General features: G+C 42.0%; 1 protein-coding gene across 3 annotated transcripts; it reads left to right on the top strand.

The window, feature by feature from the left end:
* On the top strand, positions 1-24,751 carry LOC124002181 (NACHT, LRR and PYD domains-containing protein 12-like). Of its 3 annotated transcripts, XM_046309518.1 has the most exons (11): positions 53-129; positions 2,552-2,604; positions 4,601-4,714; positions 11,307-11,353; positions 13,400-15,176; positions 15,292-15,465; positions 17,538-17,708; positions 17,881-18,051; positions 19,105-19,377; positions 19,478-19,512; positions 22,916-24,751. In XM_046309518.1, exons 2-11 carry the CDS (start codon positions 2,561-2,563, stop codon positions 23,479-23,481), a joined length of 3,372 nt encoding a protein of 1,123 aa, XP_046165474.1. In that variant the 5' UTR covers positions 53-129; positions 2,552-2,560; the 3' UTR covers positions 23,482-24,751. The 3 variants fall into 3 exon arrangements, with proteins under 3 accessions (XP_046165475.1, XP_046165474.1, XP_046165476.1); XM_046309519.1 differs by lacking the exon at positions 2,552-2,604 and having other exon boundaries at positions 1-129; XM_046309520.1 differs by lacking the exons at positions 53-129; positions 2,552-2,604; positions 11,307-11,353 and having other exon boundaries at positions 4,690-4,714.

Here is a 24,751-nt window from a genome sequence, read left to right as displayed (position 1 = left end):
TTTGGCCGGAGTGAAACCTCTCGCACAACTCTTCCTCTCTGGTTTAAAGCTACCTAATAACTAGACTGCCATTTTCCGTGTCAAATGTAATGGGGTGGTTCCAAGACCAACAGTAAATACACCAAACCTGTAAGTCTGTTTTTTTAAATCCAAATTTTTACAGTCCCATTACAATAGTTTATTGATGTTCCTGATTGTTTTGTGGCTGCTGTGGTGTATCTGTTATTGGTAATAAGGGGGGAACACAGTGTGAGGAATATGTGAATCATTGTTTGCTGACATTCTGTCCCGCTCTCTTACATCCTGTTAACCCAGTTATCGAAAAAACACACCAATTTAACCTGAACATCAACAACGTTGCTATGTGATTTGAATCAACACTATTGTGTTTCGTGATCTCAAGCTTTAATATTTTGTGATTCCTCACCAAACCGTGTTTTAGGGATCATCCGCAGGTAGAAATCTGACTGCCTACATTTTCACCCGATTCTACATGTAAAATCTGTGAGCACTCGGTTAGCAAATTATAGCCAACACTGTACTCAGTTCAGAGGTGCTAAGTACTCTCGGTCAGCAAACGCTATTGGTGTGTCTGAACCCTTAGATTTGAGGTTGGTTCAGGGGTTTGTCTCATTAGTTCCATTGCGGCGCATATTATCATCTGATATTTATGCAGACAATGTCCTAGTTATCGGCACCCCAAAAGGCTGCACGACTCTGGGTTGGTTTTAATCGTGTTCGAAGCACTTCTAGATGAACACATGATGTCAACATTCCTGTGTATTCATGGTATGGATGTAGGAGATATGAAAATGAAAGTAGTCCTGTTTTGTCTGATTGCTATAGGTCTAGCTGGTGTGTAAGAAATATATTTGCTATTTTCACAGCTGGAATTATGAGTGCAATAGCTGGCAGTGGGGTGAAGGAGCTGGGTTTTGATGAATTAGCAAGTTGTATGTGTGAGGAAGGCTTGGCCACTCACTGGCCAATCAATTAGTTCCATGGCTTAATTATGCATGTGTTTGTCTCAAGTTTTGTAGGTTACTGACGGTCTTTGCTTTGTCATCAACTCCAATTTGGCTGGGAACCAGAATATTATCTTCCTGAGCCCGGTTTCCCAAAGCATCTTAAGGCTAAGTTCATCGTTAGAACCTTCGTAGGAGCAACATTAAATCTCCGAGCTGTTTCCAAAAAGCATTGTCATTAGCATTGCACTTGAAATGCCCGTAATCTAACACCTACCTCAGACCACTAGAACAGCTGAGTAATCTAACACCTACCTCAGACCACTAGAACAGCTGAGTAATCTAACACCTACCTCAGACCACTAGAACAGCTGAGTAATTTGACACCTACCTCAGACCACTAGAACAGCTGAGTAATCTAACACCTACCTCAGACCACTAGAACAGCTGAGTAATCTAACACCTACCTCAGACCACTAGAACAGCTGAGTAATCTAACACCTACCTCAGACCACTAGAACAGCTGAGTAATTTGACACCTACCTCAGACCACTCGTAGAAAAGCTAAGTGTGTCGTTTGATGCTTTTTTTGCCCTCCATGCGTCACTTTATACACAGATCTCCACTCAACATGGATAAACCATGTGATTATGTCTCTATGTGACCATGATAACTTCAGAAAAAAGTTGACGACAAATACCAAGTAGTGAGGGCCGAGCCCTGGTAGACATCAGTAGTGAGGGCCGAGCCCTGGTAGACATCAGCAGTGAGGGCCGAGCCCTGGTAGACATCAGCAGTGAGGGCCGAGCCCTGGTAGACATCAGCAGTGAGGGCCGAGCCCTGGTAGACCTCAGTAGTGAGGGCCGAGCCCTGGTAGACATCAGCAGTGAGGGCCGAGCCCTGGTAGACATCAGCAGTGAGGGCCGAGCCCTGGTAGACTTCAGCAGTGAGGGCCGAGCCCTGGTAGACATCAGTAGTGAGGGCCGAGCCCTGGTAGACATCAGCAGTGAGGGCCGAGCCCTGGTAGACATCAGCAGTGAGGGCCGAGCCCTGGTAGACATCAGCAGTGAGGGCCGAGCCCTGGTAGACATCAGCAGTGAGGGCCGAGCCCTGGTAGACATCAGCAGTGAGGGCCGAGCCCTGGTAGACATCAGCAGTGAGGGCCGAGCCCTGGTAGACATCAGCAGTGAGGGCCGAGCCCTGGTAGACATCAGCAGTGAGGGCCGAGCCCTGGTAGACATCAGCAGTGAGGGCCGAGCCCTGGTAGACCTCAGTAGTGAGCCGTCTTGAAGGTTAGTGGTTAGTGTAGCTTTTACTACTTGAGAAAAAGGTACAGGGACTCTGTTCAAAAGGGTATCTTAATTTGAACCCTGCATTTGTTTCTGTAGCCCACCAGAGGGGTGTAAAGAGGGTGTGCTATCCTCAGTGTATGAAATCTGGATCACCTACATTCGGAGATACGCTCGCCAATCCAAAATGGGTCGATTTTGGGAAGTGTGTTGCCAAATATCTGCGCTATGCTCAGGAAAATGAGAAAATGCCCCAAAAGGTCTTCCAGTGACATCTTTTTCCTTTCACCTCACCAGAGGAGCAAGATGGAGAGGAAGAGAGAAGAGGGTTGTGGCCATAGATCTCCACTGTGTGTGTGTGTGTGTGTGTGTGTGTGTGTGTGTGTGTGTGTGTGTGTGTGTGTGTGTGTGTGTGTGTGTGTGTGTGTGTGTGTGTGTGTGTGTGTGTGTGTGTGTGTGTGTGTGTGTGTGTGTGTGTGTGTGTGTGTGTGTGTGTGTGTGTGTGTGTGTGTGTGAGAAATCAACAAACACAATCTTGGTCAGACGTTTGGCAAGTCAAGATGATGAAAAATACCATATCACATGCTCTGCTCTACTGTGTCAATCTCCAAACTAAATATATATATTTCTTAATGTTAAGGAATGGATCATGAATTGTCTACTCGTATCTGATAATAATTTCAAGTAGCATGCAGACACAATATCAGTCCGATTTATTAAAGGTACACTATGCAGAAATCACTCATTTGCTTGTTGCTGAACTTCAAATAGTTTGCCTAATTTCAATTTGTGACAAAACAAGCAATTGTAGTCTAGGTAATCATTGTACCATCTAAACCGCTTTTGAATATATTTTCCATAAACAAAAATATATTTTCAGCTGATTGAAGCTGGTGTACAGAACCGAAAGTAATAGATACAAAAAAAACTACATTTAACTTAACAGGAAGCATAAAAATAGAGCAGATAAAAAGATGTACCACTTCTTAGACTTGCTTTCAATAATGTTTTATTTAATCATTATTTAAACAAGGCAAGTCAGTAAAGAACAAATGATTATTTACAATGACGGTCTACTCCGGCCAAACCCGGACAACGCTGGGCCAATTGTGCGCCACCCTCTGGGACTCCTAATCATGGCCGGTTGTGATACAGCCTGGATTCAAACCAGGGTGTTTGCAGTGACTCCTACAGCACTGAGATGCAGTGCCTTAGACTGCTGCGCCACTCGGTAACCCTAATAAGAATGACAGATCTACTGTATAATAAAAATGTATTTTTGAATTTGGTCACCCATAAAGTGGATGTATTACAGCTTTAATTAAACTTTAAATGAAACTCACACGGCCAGAGCAGCTAAATACAAAACAGTGGTAAGTCATTTGATAAATCAGGCTTCTTGCACACTGCCGTTTCTGTGCTCAAATCCATGCTTGTGTCTAAATGTGTGTGTTTTAATATCATTACAGCCGGGCCACTATCAGTATGATCATTAAATCAGGGCTAAAGCTATTTATTGTGTCGTGGTGTCGTGGTGTTGTGGTTAGGGGCAAGGAGACATGTTGCAGGTAGGAATGTTGTTTAAAAAAAAAATGCACATCATTGTCCCTTTTCATTATATTACTCATTACATTGTACTTATTCATTCAAATATATGCTGCATACCGAAGTGTAAAACTAAATTACACTCAAATCACATTTTCAGATGTTTTCAGACCTCTGATGTACAAAACTCAGGTCTCAAAATGTGCAGGTTGGCATTTATTGTCATGAATCTTGCCCTGGTGGCCATGCTGCAGAGTGGTCACTAGCTGGCACATACAATCTGATTTTAAACCTTACCCTAACCGTAACCACACTGCTAACCCTAATGCTTAACCCTAACTTAAAATTTACGATGTAGCCAATTTTGACATTGCAGCTGGCCCATTTAGCGTAACAAATCGCTCAGTTTTGCCTCCAGGACAAGATTCATGACAATAAATATCAACCACAACATTGCAGAATGTGATTTTGTAATGTAATGTGCCTTTTAACTTGAAGTGGTATTCCTCTAATTTCAATTCGACATGGCACAAAACAGAATCCAGATGGAAAATGTCAAATTGCAATTCGACATGGCACAAAACAGAATCCAGATGGAAAATGTCAAATTGCAAATCGACATGGCACAAAACAGAATCCAGATGGAAAATGTCAAATTGCAAATCGACATGGCACAAAACAGAATCCAGATGGAAAATGTCAAATTGCAAATCGACATGGCACAAAACAGAATCCAGATGGAAAATGTCTCCACTGTGTCAACTTCAAATAGAATGAACCTAGTGTCTTTGTTTTTATCAGGGTCCATCAGGAGAGAGCCGGCTCCCCTGTACCCAGCTGTGTATCTATGAAGAGTGAAAATTCCATATATCTGCCAATCGACTTCAGTGGTGGAGACTTTACCCATGAACCAAGGTACAGTAAAACAATATATATGACTATATATTTGCAATGAATGAATTACACTAAAAAAATCGAAGTCACGTAGTCAGATTTTTTCAGTCATCCGTTGTACAAAAACAGCAGTGGTGGGAAAAAAAGTACCCAATTGTCATACTTGAGTATAAGTAAAGATACCATACTAGAAGATGACTCAAGTGAAAGTCTCCTAGTAAAATACCACTTGAGTAAAAGTCTTAAAGTATTTGGTTTTAAATATACTTAAGTATCATAAGTAAATGTAATTGCTAAAATATACTTGAGTATCAAAAGTAAAAAAATAATTTCAAATTCCTTACATGAAGCAAACCAGACTTCACTATTTTCTTGTTTTTTTTTAGCCAGGGGGCGCAATCCAACACTCGGACATCTTTTCAAATGAAGCATGTGTGTTTAGTGAGTCCTCCAGATCAGAGGCAGGAGGGATGACCAGGGATGTTCTCTGTTTAGTGAGTCCTCCAGATCAGAGGCAGTAGGGATGACCAGGGATGTTCTCTGTTTAGTGAGTCCTCCAGATCAGAGGCAGGAGGGATGACCAGGGATGTTCTTTGTTTAGTGAGTCCTCCAGATCAGAGGCAGTAGGGATGACCAGGGATGTTCTCTGTTTAGTGAGTCCTCCAGATCAGAGGCAGGAGGGATGACCAGGGATGTTCTCTGTTTAGTGAGTCCTCCAGATCAGAGGCAGGAGGGATGACCAGGGATGTTCTCTGTTTAGTGAGTCCACCAGATCAGAGGCAGGAGGGATGACCAGGGATGTTCTCTGTTTAGTGAGTCCTCCAGATCAGAGGCAGTAGGGATGACCAGGGATGTTCTCTGTTTAGTGAGTCCACCAGATCAGAGGCAGGAGGGATGACCAGGGATGTTCTCTGTTTAGTGAGTCCTCCAGATCAGAGGCAGTAGGGATGACCAGGGATGTTCTCTGTTTAGTGAGTCCACCAGATCAGAGGCAGGAGGGATGACCAGAGATGTTCTCTTTAATTCCAGTTTGTTAGTCTGGCTTTAATTCCAATTAAAGCCAGACTAACAAACTGGAATTAAAGCCAGACTAACAAACTGGAATTAAAGCCAGACTAACAAACTGGAATTAAAGCCAGACTAACAAACTGGAATTAAAGCCAGACTAACAAACTGGAATGAAAGCCAGACTAACAAACTGGAATGAAAGCCAGACTAACAAACTGGAATGAAAGCCAGACTAACAAACTGGAATGAAAGCCAGACTAACAAACTGGAATGAAAGCCAGACTAACAAACTGGAATGAAAGCCAGACTAACAAACTGGAATGAAAGCCAGACTAACAAACTGGAATGAAAGCCAGACTAACAATCTGGAATGAAAGCCAGACTAACAATCTGGAATGAAAGCCAGACTAACAATCTGGAATGAAAGCCAGACTAACAATCTGGAATGAAAGCCAGACTAACAAACTGGAATGAAAGCCAGAGTAAATTAGTGTCTCCGATCCAAGCAGAAGATAAATCTCCTGCAAATGTTGATATTTGTTTGCGTTGTCAACCAAACACAATTTAATATTACTTTTGTAAAACAGCAAATAGCCTCAAATTAAGGCTGTTTTTACAAACTAATGTAACATTCAACCTTAAAATGAGTAACACATCCATGGCCACATTTTGAGGTTACCGTAACTATAAACGTTGTCTTATGTAATCGTATAAAGCGTGCATGTTCAAGACAGCATGCAAGGGTCGCCGCAGGTCAGTGGAGATCTTCACATTGCTGTAATAATCTGTCAGAATCTCAAACGCCATTGATCACCATGCAGTCCAGGTTGTTTGGTTCTGCTATTTGACGAAGCACAGTGATAACACATTAATCTGATGTAGAAATAAACAAAATATCTGACATTGTATTCCCATTTTAACTTTGCTGTGCTTTTAAATTGTTGAAAGCGCAGTGATAAAAATGTGGGTGACAATTAAACCAAAAATCTGACATTGTTTGTGCATTGGAATATGGTTGTGCTTTTAGATGGTTGAAAGCAAGGTGATAACACATTGGAAATTCAACTAACATTTTGTGTGGGTGAATATACATTTACATTTACATTTAAGTCATTTAGCAGACGCTCTTATCCAGAGCGACTTACAAATTGGTGCATTCACCTTATGACAGCTTGTAATGTCATTGATCAATGTTTCAACTAAATATGACTCAACTATCCACATTAACATGATGTAGGTTACCCAGTGGGAGGACTGGGGTCAATTTGAGTTGAACTCAGTCAATTCAGGAAGTAAACTTAAGTAACAATTCAACATTAGAAAAAAGCCTATATATTTTCAATGACTGCGGAATAGAATCTATTAATGTATGTTTTTTTAAACTTTATTTAATTAAATTAAAATCACTTCCTGAATTGACTGCTTACAATTTGAATTGACCCCAACCCAGCTGGAAACATCTGACAATGTGATTTTAGAGAGAAATGTTCCTCTACAGTAAAGTGGTATTCCTTAAATCGCAGTTTAACATACCACAAAACAGCATCCAGATTTAAAAAACAATGTTTTTCCATGTATGAATATGTTATCCAATGTGTTTCCATAGGCTAATAGCATTAAGGGCAAATCCAATGTGTTTCCATAGGCTAATAGTATTAAAGGCCAAATCCAATGTGTTTCCATAGGCTAATAGCATTAAGGCCAAATCCAATGCGTTTCCATAGGCTAATAGCATTAAGGCCAAATCCAATGTGTTTCCATAGGCTAATAGCATTAAGGCCAAATCCAATGTGTTTCCATAGGCTAATTACATTTACATTTACATTTAAGTCATTTAGCAGACGCTCTTATCCAGAGCGACTTACAAATTGGTGCATTCACCTTATGACATCCAGTGGAACAGTCACTTTACAATAGTGCATCTAAATCTTAAAGGGGGGTGAGAGGGATTACTTATCCTATCCTAGGTATTCCTTAAAGAGGTGGGGTTTCAGGTGTCTCCGGAAGGTGGTGATTGACTCCGCTGTCCTGGCGTCGTGAGGGAGACTGTTCCACCATTGGGGGGCCAGAGCAGCGAACAGTTTTGACTGGGCTGAGCGGGAGCTGTACTTCCTCAGTGGTAGGGAGGCGAGCAGGCCAGAGGTGGATGAACGCAGTGCCCTTGTTTGGGTGTAGGGCCTGATCAGAGCCTGGAGGTACTGAGGTGCCGTTCCCCTCACAGCTCCGTAGGCAAGCACCATGGTCTTGTAGCGGATGCGAGCTTCAACTGGAAGCCAGTGGAGAGAACGGAGGAGCGGGGTGACGTGAGAGAACATGGGAAGGTTGAACACCAGACAGGCCAAATCCAATGTGTTTCCATAGGCTAATAGCATTAAGGCCAAATCCAATGTGTTTCCATAGGCTAATAGCATTAAGGCCAAATCCAATGTGTTTCCATAGGCTAATAGCATTAAGGCCAAATCCAATGTGTTTCCATAGGCTAATAGCATTAAGGCCAAATCCAATGTGTTTCCATAGGCTAATAGCATTAAGGCCAAATCCAATGTGTTTCCATAGGCTAATAGCATTAAGGCCAAATCCAATGTGTTTCCATAGGCTAATAGCATTAAGGCCAAATCCAATGTGTTTCCATAGGCTAATAGCATTAAGGCCAAATCCAATGTGTTTCCATAGGCTAATAGCATTAAGGCCAAATCCAATGTGTTTCCATAGGCTAATAGCATTAAGGCCAAATCCAATGTGTTTCCATAGGCTAATAGCATTAAGGCCAAATCCAATGTGTTTCCATAGGCTAATAGCATTAAGGCCAAATCCAATGTGTTTCCATAGGCTAATAGCATTAAGGCCAAATCCAATGTTTCAACAACAATCTCATCAGTTTACAGACAATACCACATAATGACAAAGCAAAAACAGTTTTCTTGAAATTGTGGCTAATTATATTAAAAAGACAAAATACAAATAGCTTATTTACATAAGTATTCAGACCCTTTGCTATTAGACTTTAAATTGAGCTCAGGTGCATCCTGTTTCCATTGATTATCCCTGAGATGTTTCTACAACTTGATTGGAGTCCACCTGTGGTGAATTCAATTGATTGGACATGATTTGGAAAGGCACATACCTGTCTATATAATGTCCCACAGCTGACAGTGCATGTCAGAACAAAAACCAAGCCATGAGGTCAAAGGAATTGTCCGTAGAGCTCCGAGACAGGATTTTGTCAAGGCACAGATCTGGGGAAGGGTACCAAAAAATGTCTGCAGCATTGAAGGTTCCAAATAAATACAGTGGCCTCCATCATTCTTAAATCGAAGAAGTTTGGAACTACCAAGACTCTTCCTACGCCTGGCCGCATGGCCAAACTGAGCAATCGGGGGGTGAAGGGCCTTGGTCAGGGAGGTGACCAAGAACCCGATGGTCACTCTGACAGAGCTCCAAAGTTTCTCTGTGGAGATGGGAGAACCTTCCAGAAGGACAACCATCTCTGCAGCACTGCAACAATGGGAGACTAGTCAGATTGAGGGGAAGATAAATGGAGCAAAGTACAGAGAGAACCTTGATGAAAACGCTTGTGACCTCAGACTGGAACGAAGGTTCACCTTCCAACAGGACAACAACCCTAAGCACACAGCCAAGACAATGTAGGAGTGGCTTCGGGACAAGTCTCTAAATGTCCTTGAGTGGCCCAGCCAGAGCCCGGTCTTGAACCCGTTCAAACATCTCTGGAGAGACCTGAAAATAGCTGTGCAGCTACTCTCTAAGAAGACTTCTTGGGTGTGACGCTACAAGCTTGGCACACCTGTATTTGAAGAGTTTCTCCCATTCTTCTCTACAGATCCTCTCAAGCTCTGTCAGGTTGGATGGGGAGAGTAGCTGCACAGCTATTTTCAGGTCTCTCCAGAGATGTTTGACCGGGTTCAAGACCGGGCTCTGGCTGGAATCCCTGCCAAAGATGCTTCAACAAAGTACTGAGTAAACAGTCTGAATAGCTACGTAAATGTGATATTTCAGTTTCTTTTTCTTTTTTTGCTAAAATGTCTGAAAACCTGTTTTTGCTTTGTCATTATGGGGTACAATTTAGAATCAGTCTGTAATGTGACAACAACAAAAAAGTAAAGGGAAAAAGTGTGTAAAAAGTCAAGGAGTCTGAATATTTTCTGAATGCACTGTATCTACGCGAATGGTTCATGGTATAACCATCATAAAAACAATTCTTAGCATTCAAGGAAAGCAAATTGGCTTGCCCCAGAAGTGTAGATTTCCAGTGACAAGAGGATTTTGAGATATCTATCTATTTCTGATGCTAGAAAGTGAATATTAGTATATTGTATAGATCAATAAAAACAAAGAAGGCTATTTAAATAACTTTAAAAAAACATCTTTACAAGTACAGTATTTATTTATCTGTTATTTTACCAGGTAAGTTGACTTGAGAACACATTCTCATTTGCAGCAACGATCTGGGGGAATAGTTACAGGGGAGAGGAATGAGCCAATTGTAAACTGGGGATTATTAGGTGACTGTGATGGTTTGAGGGTCAGATTGGGAATTTAGCCAGGACACCAGGGTTAACACCCCTACGATAAGTGCCATGGGATCTTTAATGACCTCAGAGAGTCAGGACACCTGTTTAACGTCCCATCCGAAAGACTGCACCCTACACAGGGCAATGTCCCTAATCACTGCCCTGGGGAATTGTGATATTGTTTTTAGACCAGAGGAAAGAGTGTCTCCTACCGGCCCTCCAACACCATTTCCAGCAGCATCTGGTCTCCCATCCAGGGACTGACCAGGACAAACCCTGCTTCGCTTCAGAAGCAAGCCAGCAGTGGTATGCAGGGTGGTATGCTGTATAATCACTGTTTGTCAGTTTTATGTAATTGGTGTCACCACCTTGAAAATCACTTATTACAAAGATATACGATGGCCTTGAGCATTTTCTCCAGTGTGCAAATTGTTACCAGGAGAGGGCTCTGTATTAAAGAAAATGATTAGTTAATCACACCCTTTTAGTGTGTTATAAATCTTTGAGTTCTATTGAAACTATGCCTTTTCTAAAATGTAATTTAGTGTTACTCAATTTAATTAAGTGAAATAACAATTTGAGCAAAATGATTAATTATATAACATTTAGTAAATCATTTTTTAAACATTGATGACCTTACATTTTAGCATTTGTGGCCTCCATTTCAGAAAATCCTCATTTTCCTAAAATGTCTCATTGGTGTTACCATCGTTGGTGTTACTACTCCTACTGATGGCACAATGTTATTATATACGTAAAAAAATATATTTGATGTAATTAAGCTTCCACAAAAATCTTGAAAAATTAAGTACATTTTTTTCCAAATTGCCATGCCTAAATGCCACCATAATTCAAGAAAGACCTACTTGTGCAGAGTGCAGGGTTGTTTAGTGCACAGGAAAGGGTATCCTGAACACAGGTCTCACAGCCACTCCATATGTACTGTATAATAGGCCATGGTTGCATGACATTTCATTTTCATGATAAGAGTCAAATGAAAACATATTTTTCTAAACAATTGAAAGCAAAACATGTTCTGCAAAAATAAATTCTGAATTGCTTCTTCTTTTTTTCAGAACAATTGGTGACCAAGAGCAGAGGTCAGAGTCCGAGATTCCGAGTGGTCAGTACACTTGTTCACTGATTGGCCAGCTTTAGTACTTTCTTGTTATCAATTCATAAGGAATGGATCACTATGATTGTTTAAATTAAATCATTAATAAATGATACATTGTTTTCAAGGGATAGTTCTCTCAAAATACAGCTTCATGATGTTTTCCAGCTTGTCTTGGCTGGAGTCGATCCCCAGGAAAGTTGTTGTGTGTGTGTGTTTCGATAACACTTTGATAACACTTTGCTACGACACAGTGTAGCAGCGAAAAACCTACTGTTGTCGCGACGCCCCAGTCGACTCCCCAATCACGTAAAGACTTCATTTTCACACAAATTATGGTGCAGTGAAATGTGATGCAATAATTTATTCAGTAAACAGTGTCAGTGTGGAGGACAGAAAATGGTTACTGTAGTCTGATGTCTCCTCTCCTACATTACAGTAGTATGATGTCTCCTCTCCTACATTACTGTAGTCTGACGAGGGCTCCTCTCTTACATTACTGTAGTCTGACGAGGGCTCCTCCTGTATTACTGTAGTCTGACGAGGGCTCCTCCTGTATTACTGTAGTCTGACGAGGGCTCCTCCTGTATTACTGTAGTCTGACGAGGGCTCCTCCTACATTACTGTAGTCTGACGAGGGCTCCTCCTACATTACTGTAGTCTGACGAGGGCTCCTCCTACATTACTGTAGTCTGACGAGGGCTCCTCCTACATTACTGTAGTCTGACGAGGGCTCCTCTCCTACATTACTGTAGTCTGACGAGGGCTCCTCTCCTACATTACTGTAGTCTGACGAGGGCTCCTCTCCTACATTACTGTAGTCTGACGAGGGCTCCTCTCCTACATTACTGTAGTCTGACGAGGGCTCCTCTCCTACATTACTGTAGTCTGACGAGGGCTCCTCTCCTACATTACTGTAGTCTGACGAGGGCTCCTCTCCTACATTACTGTAGTCTGACGAGGGCTCCTCTCCTACATTACTGTAGTCTGACGAGGCTCCTCTCCTACATTACTGTAGTCTGACGAGGGCTCCTCTCCTACATTACTGTAGTCTGACGAGGGCTCCTCTCCTACATTACTGTAGTCTGACGAGGGCTCCTCTCCTACATTACTGTAGTCTGACGAGGGCTCCTCTCCTACATTACTGTAGTCTGACGAGGGCTCCTCTCCTACATTACTGTAGTCTGACGAGGGCTCCTCTCCTACATTACTGTAGTCTGACGAGGGCTCCTCTCCTACATTACTGTAGTCTGACGAGGGCTCCTCTCCTACATTACTGTAGTCTGACGAGGGCTCCTCTCCTACATTACTGTAGTCTGACGAGGGCTCCTCTCCTACATTACTGTAGTCTGACGAGGGCTCCTCTCCTATATTTTTTCTCTTGTCCCGACTCCTGGGTGCTGTTTGACTTTCGCGCTCTACTCTACTGTCATCCAGAATTCTGCGAACTGAAGTGGATTTCTCAAGTATGGAGCAGAATATTCTGCTCATATCTGACCAATGTAGGGATCTGTAATTATGTGAATGTTAGTTTGCGCGTAAGAAATGATCATGTAAAATGTATTTATGCAGTGAATTTGTTTCCGCTCAGATCAGTCAAATAGAAAACTTTGATAAATCAGATGTACACATTTGTGCTCAACCACCTGTGTGGAAAAAAATACTTATCCAAAAACCAAAAATAGCCAAGGTAAGTGGACAAATCATATGAGATTGTGTTTTGAATAGAAGATCCCTTTAATTACCCTCTATTACTGCTAGAGCTAACCAATCAAAATGAGGAGTTATCATCCTTCATATCAGTGTTTCTAATGTTGAGAGTCCTTAGGACTGCATGTTATTCCTCCTAATACATTTATGCTGAAAATTATAAATGTAACTGTGAAAAGAATGGTTTCAGGATTAGGAAAAATGTATTTGTAATTTTCATTCTTTAAAAAAATTGAGCTGTACACTACACTTTTTAGTAATTATCAGGGAACATTTAAATATCTGTCAAACTACATCTGTAAAGTTAAGGACTTTGCTATTTATAATACTTGTTTCATCAAATAGATGAACTTCATCTGGTGTACCAACACAAATCTACCCTGAAGAAGAGACATGAATGCATATTTGAGGGAATAGCTAAACAAGGCCACTCAACACTTCTCAATAAGATCTACACAGAGCTCTACATCACAGAGGGTGAAAGCGGAGATGTCAATAACGAACATGAGGTGAGACAGATTGAAACAGCTTCCAGGAAATCAGCAGCACAAGGGACAAAAATCAAATGTAACGACATCTTTAAACCCTCACCTGGACAAGACAAACCTATCAAAACTGTGCTGACAAAGGGAGTTGCTGGCATTGGAAAAACTGTCTCTGTGCAGAAGTTCATTCTGGACTGGGCTGAAGGAAAAGCTAATCAGGATGTCCAATTCATATTTCCACTTCCTTTTCGGGAGCTGAATTTGATGAAAAATAAAAAAATCTGTTTGAATGAACTTATAGATCACTATTTCATTGAGATTAGAGAATCTGAAATCTCCAACTTTGACAGTTACAAAGTTATGTTTGTTCTTGATGGTCTGGATGAGTTTCGACTTCCTCTAGACTTCAAGAATAACAAGAGCTGCTGTGATGTCACAGAGTCAACCTCCGTGGATGTGCTGCTAACAAACCTCATCAAGGGGAATCTGCTCCCCTCTGCTCTTGTCTGGATAACATCCCGACCAGCAGCAGCCAATCAGATTCCTCCAGAGTGTGTTGACCAGGTGACAGAGGTACAAGGATTCAATGACCCACAGAAGGAGGAGTACTTCAAGAATAGAATCAGTGATGAGAACCTGGCCAGCAGAATCATCACACATATTAAGTCATCAAGGAGCCTCCACATCATGTGCCACATACCAGTCTTCAGTTGGATTACGGCCACTGTTCTAGAGAGACTGTTGGTTGAAGCAGAGGGTGGAGAGATGCCCAGGAATCAGACTCAAATGTACACACACTTCCTGGTATTTCAGACCAAACAAGGGATTCAGAAGTATCTTGAAGACCATGACCGAGATCCACACTGGGATAAAATGATAATTCTCTCTCTGGGAAAACTGGCCCTCAAACAACTGGAAAAAGGCAATCTGATCTTCTATGAGGAAGACCTAAGGGAGTGTGGCATTGATGTCAGAGAAGCATTAGTGTACTCACAGATCTTCAGAGAGGAGTGTGGGCTGTACCAGGAGAATGTGTACTGCTTTGTGCATCTGAGCATCCAGGAGTTTCTTGCTGCGTTATATGTGTTTCTCACATTCAACCAAAGCAGAGAGAATCCACTGGTCAAAAAGAGATCTTCATTCAGGGACCAGGAATCATCAATCGGACACAAATCTACGATCGACTTCTACAACAGTGCAGTAGATAAAGCTTTACAGAGCGAGAATGGACACCTGGATCTGTTCCTCCGCTTTCTTCTGGGCCTTTCACTTGAGTCCAATCAGACTCTCCTACGAGGCCTACTGTCACAAACAGAGAGCAGCTCACTGACAAATGTGGAAACAGTCAAATACATCAACGAGAAGATAAGGGAGAATCCCTCACCAGCGAAATGCATCAATCTGTTCCATTGTCTGAATGAGCTGAATGACCACTATCTAGTGTGGGAGATGCAAAGCTACTTGAACTCAGGAAGTCTCTCAGAAGCCAAATTGTCACTTACAGAGTGGTCAGCTCTGGCCTTTGTGTTGCTGACTTCAGAAGAGGAGCTGGATGTTCTTGACCTAAATAGATTCTCCAAAACAGAGGAAGGTCTTCTAAGGCTGCTGCCAGTGGTCAAAGCCTCCAGAACAGCTCTGTAAGTACTTATAATGGTTTCATAACTTGGCTGGGTGTGTTAGACTTAATATTTTGGCAGTTATGTTTGAAAATGTTCATTATGTTGATTCAATTTCAATTGATGTCCTATTCAGTTTGAATAGATGTAAACTCACAGAGAGATGCTGTAAAGAGTTGGCATCAGCTCTCAGCTCAAACTCCTCACAACTGAGACAACTGGACCTGAGTGACAATGACCTGCAAGATTCGGGAGTGGGGCTGCTGTATGCCGGACTGGGGAATCCACAGTGTAAACTGGAAACACTGAGGTGAGGTTATTTACATTGGCCCTTATCAAATGAAGGTGCACAGATATGATCATAAAGTGGATTTTCCTACCCAAATATCGCGACGTAAGGGTGTGTGATTATGTTAGTTTCATGTCGCATGCAGGTAAACATTGAACTCTGATTTAACAATCAGATCCGTCAAATACGAAATGTTGATAAATCAGGCACGCACCTTTGTTGGATCTGAACCACTGCCACTCGTGGATTACGAGTCCTGCGTATCACACTATTGCTTTTTGTCAACTCCGTCACTGATGGCTAACCACCTTCAGATTGATTTTGTTGGTCTATTGAATATATAGAATATTTTCTGCTAAATTATTTAAAAAATCACTCTTCTGCAAGATATACATAAACATTTGAAGTATTTTCTGTGTTAGACTTAAGAGATGGTGTTTGCTTTATAAATGTTGTATTATGTTCTACATCTAGAAAAAACATGCCAAAATGCAGTGTTGAAGTTACTCAAATCAAATCAATTTATACAGCCCTTCTTACATCATCTGATATCTCAAAGTGCTGTACAGAAACCCAGCCTAAAACCCCAAACAGCAAGCAATGCAGGTGTGGAAGCACGGTGGCTAGGAAAAACTCCCTAGAAAGGCCAAAACCTAGGAAGAAACCTAGAGGAACCAGGCTATGAGGGGGGGCCAGTCCTCTTCTGGTTGTGCCGGGTGGAGATTATAACAGAACATGGCCAAGATGTTCAAATGTTCATAAATGACCAGCATGGTCAAATAATAATAATCATAGTAGTTGTTGAAGGTGCAACAAGTCAGCACCTCAGGAGTAAATGTCAGTTGGCTTTTCATAGCCGATCATTAAGAGTATCTCTACCGCTCCTGCTGTCTCTAGAGAGTTGAAAACAGAAGGTCTGGGACCGCAGAACAGTTGAAACTGGAGCAGCAGCACGGCCAGGTGGACTGAGGACAGCAAGGAGTCATCATGCCAGGTAGTCCTGAGGCATGGTCCTAGGGCTCAGGTCCTCCAAGAGAGAGAAAGAAAGAGAGAATTAGAGAGAGCATACTTAAATTCACACAGGACACAGGATAAGACAGGAGAAGTACTCCAGATATAACAAACTGACCCTAGCCCCCCGACACATAAACTACTGTAGCATAAATCCTGTTGGCTGAGACAGGAGGGGTCAGGAGACACTGTGGCCCCATCCAATGATACCCCCGGACAGGGCCAAACAGGCAGGATATAACCCCACCCACTTTGCCAAACCACTGCCCCCATATCACTAGAGGGATATCTTCAACCACCAACTTACCATCCTGAGACGAGGCCGAGTATAGCCCACAAAGATCTCCGCCACGGCACAACCCAGACAGGAAGATCACGTCAGTGACTCAACCCACTCAAGTGACGCACCCCTCCTAGGCACAGCATGGAAAAGCACCAGTAAGCCGGTGACTCAGCCCCTGTAATAGGGTTAACCCTGAAGCATTTAATAGTACTATAAAACAAAATAAATATAAGTTCAGAGTTTTTATTACATATTTGAATCATCTAATGTTAGAATTAACCAATTAATATCAACAATATTTTAAATATATATTTTGATAGACCAAAGTATCAGCTATCATACCATGTAATGGAACAACTTAATTTTGTAGAAAAAAAACAAAACACATAAGACGCAAATTACTGGATTCGTGTCGACTTTGTCAGACACCGTAAAAGGCGTTTTTTAAATTATAGTCCAACAAGTGTTTTAAGGCCTTAAGAGAAATGTTGATTGTCCCGTCTTTCAAACAGCAACTTTTTTTCTCAGTCTCATGGCAAAATATGTCAAATAGAACGAGAACAAATGATCTGTTGGCATTTATAAAATAGTACCAAAACTTCCTGTTTCCATTACAGCGGTTATGATGATTTTTTTTATACTGTATGACTTTTCTCACATGAAAACTGTGAATGGAAATGTGGTTAATGAGTCTATTGTTATGCCTCTGAAGTTATAATGGCCTGTTACTTTCATGAGTAGAATCTAAGTAGTGGATGATTCTTATCCAATTTGTGCTGTCCAACTTGATTCATTTTAGGTTGAATAGCTGTAAACTCACAGAGAGATGTTGTGAACAGTTGGCCTCAGTTCTCATCTCAAACTCAAACCTGAGAGAGCTGGATCTGAGTGACAATGACCTGCAGGATTCAGGAGTGAAGCTGCTCTCTGCTGGACTGGGCAGTCCAACCTGTAAACTACAGACACTGAGGTCAGTAATTAATGGCATTGTTGAAGAGCAGAACCTTGTTGAATTCCTTAGTTTATAATATTTATTTGAAAGCTTTTGAAATAAATATAAATTCAGGGAGGTCTGGTGTTACACTGTGCAAATACAGGTGAATTTTGATTCAATTTGTTTTGTCCAACTTGTTTTCTTTTAGGTTGAATAGATGTAAACTCACAGAAAGCTGTTGTGAACAGTTGGCCTCAGTTCTGATCTCAAACTCAAACCTGAGAGAGCTGGATCTGAGTGACAATGACCTGCAGGATTCAGGAGTGGAGCTGCTGTCTGCTGGACTGGGGAGTCTGCAATGTAAACTGGAGACACTGAGGTGAATTATTTAGCAACTTGACTTTACAACCATATATTAACTTTGACCCTCATTTATTAAATGAACGTGACTGATCATAAAATGGACATTTATCAATATCAACGTGGTCATATGGTGTGTTCGAATTAATCCCACGTCTGCTCTGAGATGTGCGTACAGTCAGTTGTGCTGGTGAACAAGTGAACATCTGTACATGATATATCTTCTCTGCTCTACTGTTCATACAACAGTGGATTCTTCTACCCAAATATGGTGATGTTGGGCATGTCATTATGTTAATGTCAGGCTGCATGCACGTGAACCTTCAGGTCAGATTTATGAAGTGAATTCATGTATGATCAAATCAGAGGGCTTTTTGCATTTTGCAGGATGAAATCTCTTGAGATGCACCATCTCATTTTCAAGAGTCCAAATGGAAACAACAAAATAATACTTAGTAACAAGAACAATATGGCAACTACTGTCTAATAATATGAACAATTAAATAATAAATATGGCTGCTACTGTCTAATAAAAATAACAATTAAATAATATGGAAACTACTGTCTAATAATATAATAATAATTATATTGCAACCTAACATCATAAGAATAGAACTCAACCGCGTCTCAAAAACAAAAGCCGTCAGAACAGGTGAGGCAGCACTAAGTTCAAAATAACAAGGTACAGAGTACAGGCTGTCAAAAGCACGGGTGTAAAATAGAACCCTGCGCAAACCAGCCGGAACAGAGCCAACCTGACAATCAACAATTACACACACAGACATGGGGGGAACAGAGGGTTAAATACACGACATGTAATGAGGGAATGAATACCAGGTGTGTGGGAAAAGGAGACAAAACAAATGGAAAATGAAAGGTGGATCAGCGATGGCTAGAAGCCCGGTGACGTCGACCGACGAACACCGCTCGAACAAGGAGAGGGACTGACTTCGGCGGAAGTCGTGACAATAGTTCCCTCCTGATAACCCTAGTGTTAGTCGCCGCCCCCAATACAATTCCACTTTACATTAGCCACTAAGATGTAGCTTTTATTTTTTAAATTTTGTTTTAGGCTGGACCGATGTAACATCACAAAGAAAAACTTGGAAAAATGTTCCTCAACTCTCAGCTCAAACTCATCACACCTGAGAGAACTGGACCTGAGTTACAGTCAGCCAGGAGACCCAGGAGATCTAGGAGACCCAGGAGATCTAGGAGACCCAGGAGATCTAGGAGACCCAGGAGATCTAGGAGACCCAGGAGATCTAGGAGATCTAGGAGACCCAGGAGTAGAGCTGCTCACTGCTGCCCTGGAGGATCCTCAATATCATCTCAAAACTGTCAGGTAAAACAGTTCTGTTTTTTTAATCTGTCAAATGTATATAAATGTACAATATACAATAAGGTTTTCAGAGTCACTACATGTCCTTGTGCTTTTCCTGCAGTGGCCACGGTGAAGAGTGTTTGCTGTTTCAGAGATGTAAGTTATTTGCTGTTAAATCAAGCTTTTATATCTTGAATATAAATATATATTACTAAGTATCCAAAAAGTATGAAAAAAACAGCAAACTGGTGAAGGCGGACGGCCAACCATGACTTCATTCCATTAGTAATTTTTCACTGCAGAGTGTATGAAGGAACAGCACAGTGGTGAAGGATGGCCAACCATGACTTCATTCCATTAGTCATTTTTCACTGCAGAGTGTATGAAGGAACAGCACAGTGGTGAAGGATGGCCAACCATGACTTCATTCCATTAGTCATTTTTCACTGCAGAGTGTATGAAGGAACAGCACAGTGGTGAAGGATGGCCAACCATGACTTCATTCCATTAGTCATTTTTCACTGCAGAGTGTATGAAGGAACAGCACAGTGGTGAAGGATGGCCAACCATGACTTCATTCCATTAGTCATTTTTCACTGCAGAGTGTATGAAGGAACAGCACAGTGGTGAAGGATGGCCAACCATGACTTCATTCCATTAGTCATTTTTCACTGCAGAGTGTATGAAGGAACAGCACAGTGGTGAAGGATGGCCAACCATGACTTCATTCCATTAGTCATTTTTCACTGCAGAGTGTATGAAGGAACAGCACAGTGGTGAAGGATGGCCAACCATGACTTCATTCCATTAGTCATTTTTCACTGCAGAGTGTATGAAGGAACAGCACAGTGGTGAAGGATGGCCAACCATGAACTTCATTCCATTAGTCATTTTTCACTGCAGAGTGTATGAAGGAACAGCACAGTGGTGAAGGATGGCCAACCATGACTTCATTCCATTAGTCATTTTTCACTGCAGAGTGTATGAAGGAACAGCACAGTGGTGAAGGATGGCCAACCATGACTTCATTCCATTAGTCATTTTTCACTGCAGAGTGTAGTGGTGAAGGATGGCCAAGACTTCATTCCATTAGATTTTTCACTGCAGCAGCAGTGGTGAAGGATGGCCAACCATGACTTCATTCCATTAGTCATTTTTCACTGCAGAGTGTATGAAGGAACAGCACAGTGGTGAAGGATGGCCAACCATGACTTCATTCCATTAGTCATTTTTCACTGCAGAGTGTATGAAGGAACAGCACAGTGGTGAAGGATGGCCAACCATGACTTCATTCCATTAGTCATTTTTCACTGCAGAGTGTATGAAGGAACAGCACAGTGGTGAAGGATGGCCAACCATGACTTCATTCCATTAGTCATTTTTCACTGCAGAGTGTATGAAGGAACAGCACAGTGGTGAAGGATGGCCAACCATGACTTCATTCCATTAGTCATTTTTCACTGCAGAGTGTATGAAGGAACAGCACAGTGGTGAAGGATGGCCAACCATGACTTCATTCCATTAGTCATTTTTCACTGCAGAGTGTATGAAGGAACAGCACAGTGGTGAAGGATGGCCAACCATGACTTCATTCCATTAGTCATTTTTCACTGCAGAGTGTATCGCTCTGGATAAGAGCGTCTGCTAAATGACTTAAATGTAAATGTAAATGTAATGTATGAAGGAACAGCACAGTGGTGAAGGATGGCCAACCATGACTTCATTCCATTAGTCATTTTTCACTGCAGAGTGTATGAAGGAACAGCACAGTGGTGAAGGATGGCCAACCATGACTTCATTCCATTAGTCCTTTTTCACTGCAGAGTGTATGAAGGAACAGCACAGTGGTGAAGGATGGCCAACCATGACTTCATTCCATTAGTCATTTTTCACTGCAGAGTGTATGAAGGAACAGCACAGTGGTGAAGGATGGCCAACCATGACTTCATTCCATTAGTCATTTTTCACTGCAGAGTGTATGAAGGAACAGCACAGTGGTGAAGGATGGCCAACCATGACTTCATTCCATTAGTCATTTTTCACTGCAGAGTGTATGAAGGAACAGCACAGTGGTGAAGGATGGCCAACCATGACTTCATTCCATTAGTCATTTTTCACTGCAGAGTGTATGAAGGAACAGCACAGTGGTGAAGGATGGCCAACCATGACTTCATTCCATTAGTCATTTTTCACTGCAGAGTGTATGAAGGAACAGCACAGTGGTGAAGGATGGCCAACCATGACTTCATTCCATTAGTCATTTTTCACTGCAGAGTGTATGAAGGAACAGCACAGTGGTGAAGGATGGCCAACCATGACTTCATTCCATTAGTCATTTTTCACTGCAGAGTGTATGAAGGAACAGCACAGTGGTGAAGGATGGCCAACCATGACTTCATTCCATTAGTCATTTTTCACTGCAGAGTGTATGAAGGAACAGCACAGTGGTGAAGGATGGCCAACCATGACTTCATTCCATTAGTCATTTTTCACTGCAGAGTGTATGAAGGAACAGCACAGTGGTGAAGGATGGCCAACCATGACTTCATTCCATTAGTCATTTTTCACTGCAGAGTGTATGAAGGAACAGCACAGTGGTGAAGGATGGCCAACCATGACTTCATTCCATTAGTCATTTTTCACTGCAGAGTGTATGAAGGAACAGCACAGTGGTGAAGGATGGCCAACCATGACTTCATTCCATTAGTCATTTTTCACTGCAGAGTGTATGAAGGAACAGCACAGTGGTGAAGGATGGCCAACCATGACTTCATTCCATTAGTCATTTTTCACTGCAGAGTGTATGAAGGAACAGCACAGTGGTGAAGGATGGCCAACCATGACTTCATTCCATTAGTCATTTTTCACTGCAGAGTGTATGAAGGAACAGCACAGTGGTGAAGGATGGCCAACCATGACTTCATTCCATTAGTCATTTTTCACTGCAGAGTGTATGAAGGAACAGCACAGTGGTGAAGGATGGCCAACCATGACTTCATTCCATTAGTCATTTTTCACTGCAGAGTGTATGAAGGAACAGCACAGTGGTGAAGGATGGCCAACCATGACTTCATTCCATTAGTCATTTTTCACTGCAGAGTGTATGAAGGAACAGCACAGTGGTGAAGGATGGCCAACCATGACTTCATTCCATTAGTCATTTTTCACTGCAGAGTGTATGAAGGAACAGCACAGTGGTGAAGGATGGCCAACCATGACTTCATTCCATTAGTCCTTTTTCACTGCAGAGTGTATGAAGGAACAGCACAGTGGTGAAGGATGGCCAACCATGACTTCATTCCATTAGTCATTTTTCACTGCAGAGTGTATGAAGGAACAGCACAGTGGTGAAGGATGGCCAACCATGACTTCATTCCATTAGTCATTTTTCACTGCAGAGTGTATGAAGGAACAGCACCTTTTTCTTTTCATGTCGTTTTTATCAGGCTTATTACGGATGAAGTCGGTCGTCCGTCTTCACTAATGTTTAGAAGATTGTTGTGGATACTTACAGCGCATTGCATAATGACTTTTCCATACTCTGTTCTTCCTTGATTAGCCTCAGTAGTTGCATGTGAGCTAACACTGGACCCGAACACAACATACAGACATCTCTCTCTGTCTGAGGACAACAGAAAGGTGACATGGGAGATAGAAGAGCAGCTGTATCCTGATCACCCAGACAGATTTATGGACTGGACACAGGTGCTTTGTAGAGAAGGTCTGACTGGGCGCTGCTACTGGGAGGCAGAGTGGAGCGGGGATGTGGTTGATATAGCAGTAACGTATAAAGAAATCAGCAGGAAAGGAGTGGGGAAAGACTGTGGGTTTGGATTTAATGACAAGTCCTGGAGAATGTTGTGCTCTGATCAGAAGTACACTGCCTTGTACAATAATAAGTGTACTTTCATACCGGTCCCCTGCTCCAACAGAGTAGGAGTGTATCTAGACTGGCCGGCTGGCACTCTGTCCTTCTACAGCATCTCCTCAGACACAGCAACTCTACTGCACACGTTCCAAGCCAAATTCACTAAGCCTCTTTACCCAGGGTTTAGGCTTTGGGTTGGTTCTTCAGTGACCCTGTGCCATGTAGACACCAAAGCCTTCAAAGAAACACAGTCATAAGTTTGTCATGACAATTGTGACGGCCACACATTTGATGTGTTCAGTGAAACATAATACCAATTAGTGGAAAAAAATATCAGAATTTGGCTGCCTAACTAAACGCAGCCATTGAGCTGCACGTTAAAAAACAGTTTACCCGTGCAGTTTAAAATTCACTTTGCATAACACACCAAGCTTTAAAAGACACATGGTTTTAAAATATCCCCAAAATATTTATTAAAAGAGAACTTGCCCAAGCCTCCCCATTTCTCCTTCACCCAAATCCAGATAGCTGATGTTCTGAAAGAGTTGCAAAATTTGGACCCCTACAAATCAACTGGGCTAGACAATCTGGACCCTCTCTTTCTAAGATTATCTTCCGCAATTGTTGCAACCCCTATTACTAGCCTGTTCAACCTCACTTTCATATCCTCTGAGAACCCCAAAAATTGGAAAGCTGCCACGGTCATCCCCCTCTTCAGAGGGGGAGACACTAGACCCAAACTGTTACAGATCTATATCCATCCTGCCCTGTCTTTCTAAGGTCTTCGGAAGCCAAGTTAACAAGCAGATCACTGACCATTTAGAATCCTACCGTACATTCTCCGCTTTGCAATCTGGTTTCCGAGCTGGTCATGGATCCACCTCAGCCATGCTCAAGGTCCTAAACGATATCGTAACCGCCATCGATAAAAGACAATACTGTACAGCCTTTTTCAACCACCCCGGCAAGGCCTTCGACTCTGTCAATCACCACATTCTTATCGGTAGACTCAACAGCCTTGGTTTCTCAAAAGATTGCCTCGCCTGGTTCACCAACTACTTCTCAGACAGAGTTCAGTGTGTCAAATCGGAGGGCCTGTTGTCCGGACCTTTGGTAGTCTCTATGGGGGTGCCTCAGGGTTAAATTCTCGGGCCAACTCTATTCTCTGTTGTCGTGATGGAATCCCTATTTCTCAACAAAGCATCCTTCACTCATGCTGCCAAACATACCCAGGTGCAGCCGCAAAGCACCATCAGCGGCCGTCTTATTCTGTTAAGGTGCTGTGCAGAGAGATTCTTTCATGAATCTATGAGATGGACCATATGTTGATAAATGTACAGTAGACTGATTTCTAAGGATGCCAATTTTTGTACTAGTGATCTCATGATGGTAATTGTCTGTTATTGTGGGTTTATTGATTCGATATTTGATGCTACTGGTTCTACTATGTTGTATTGTGGTACCGTATGTATTTATTAATGCTGATTGATTGATGCTGCTGTTAGCTATGCTATGGTTGTAAGACAA

Source organism: Oncorhynchus gorbuscha, linkage group LG17, assembly GCF_021184085.1.
Source record: "Oncorhynchus gorbuscha isolate QuinsamMale2020 ecotype Even-year linkage group LG17, OgorEven_v1.0, whole genome shotgun sequence".
NCBI classification, from domain to species: Eukaryota; Metazoa; Chordata; class Actinopteri; order Salmoniformes; family Salmonidae; genus Oncorhynchus; species Oncorhynchus gorbuscha.
This window is presented reverse-complemented; position numbering and strand designations above follow the sequence as displayed.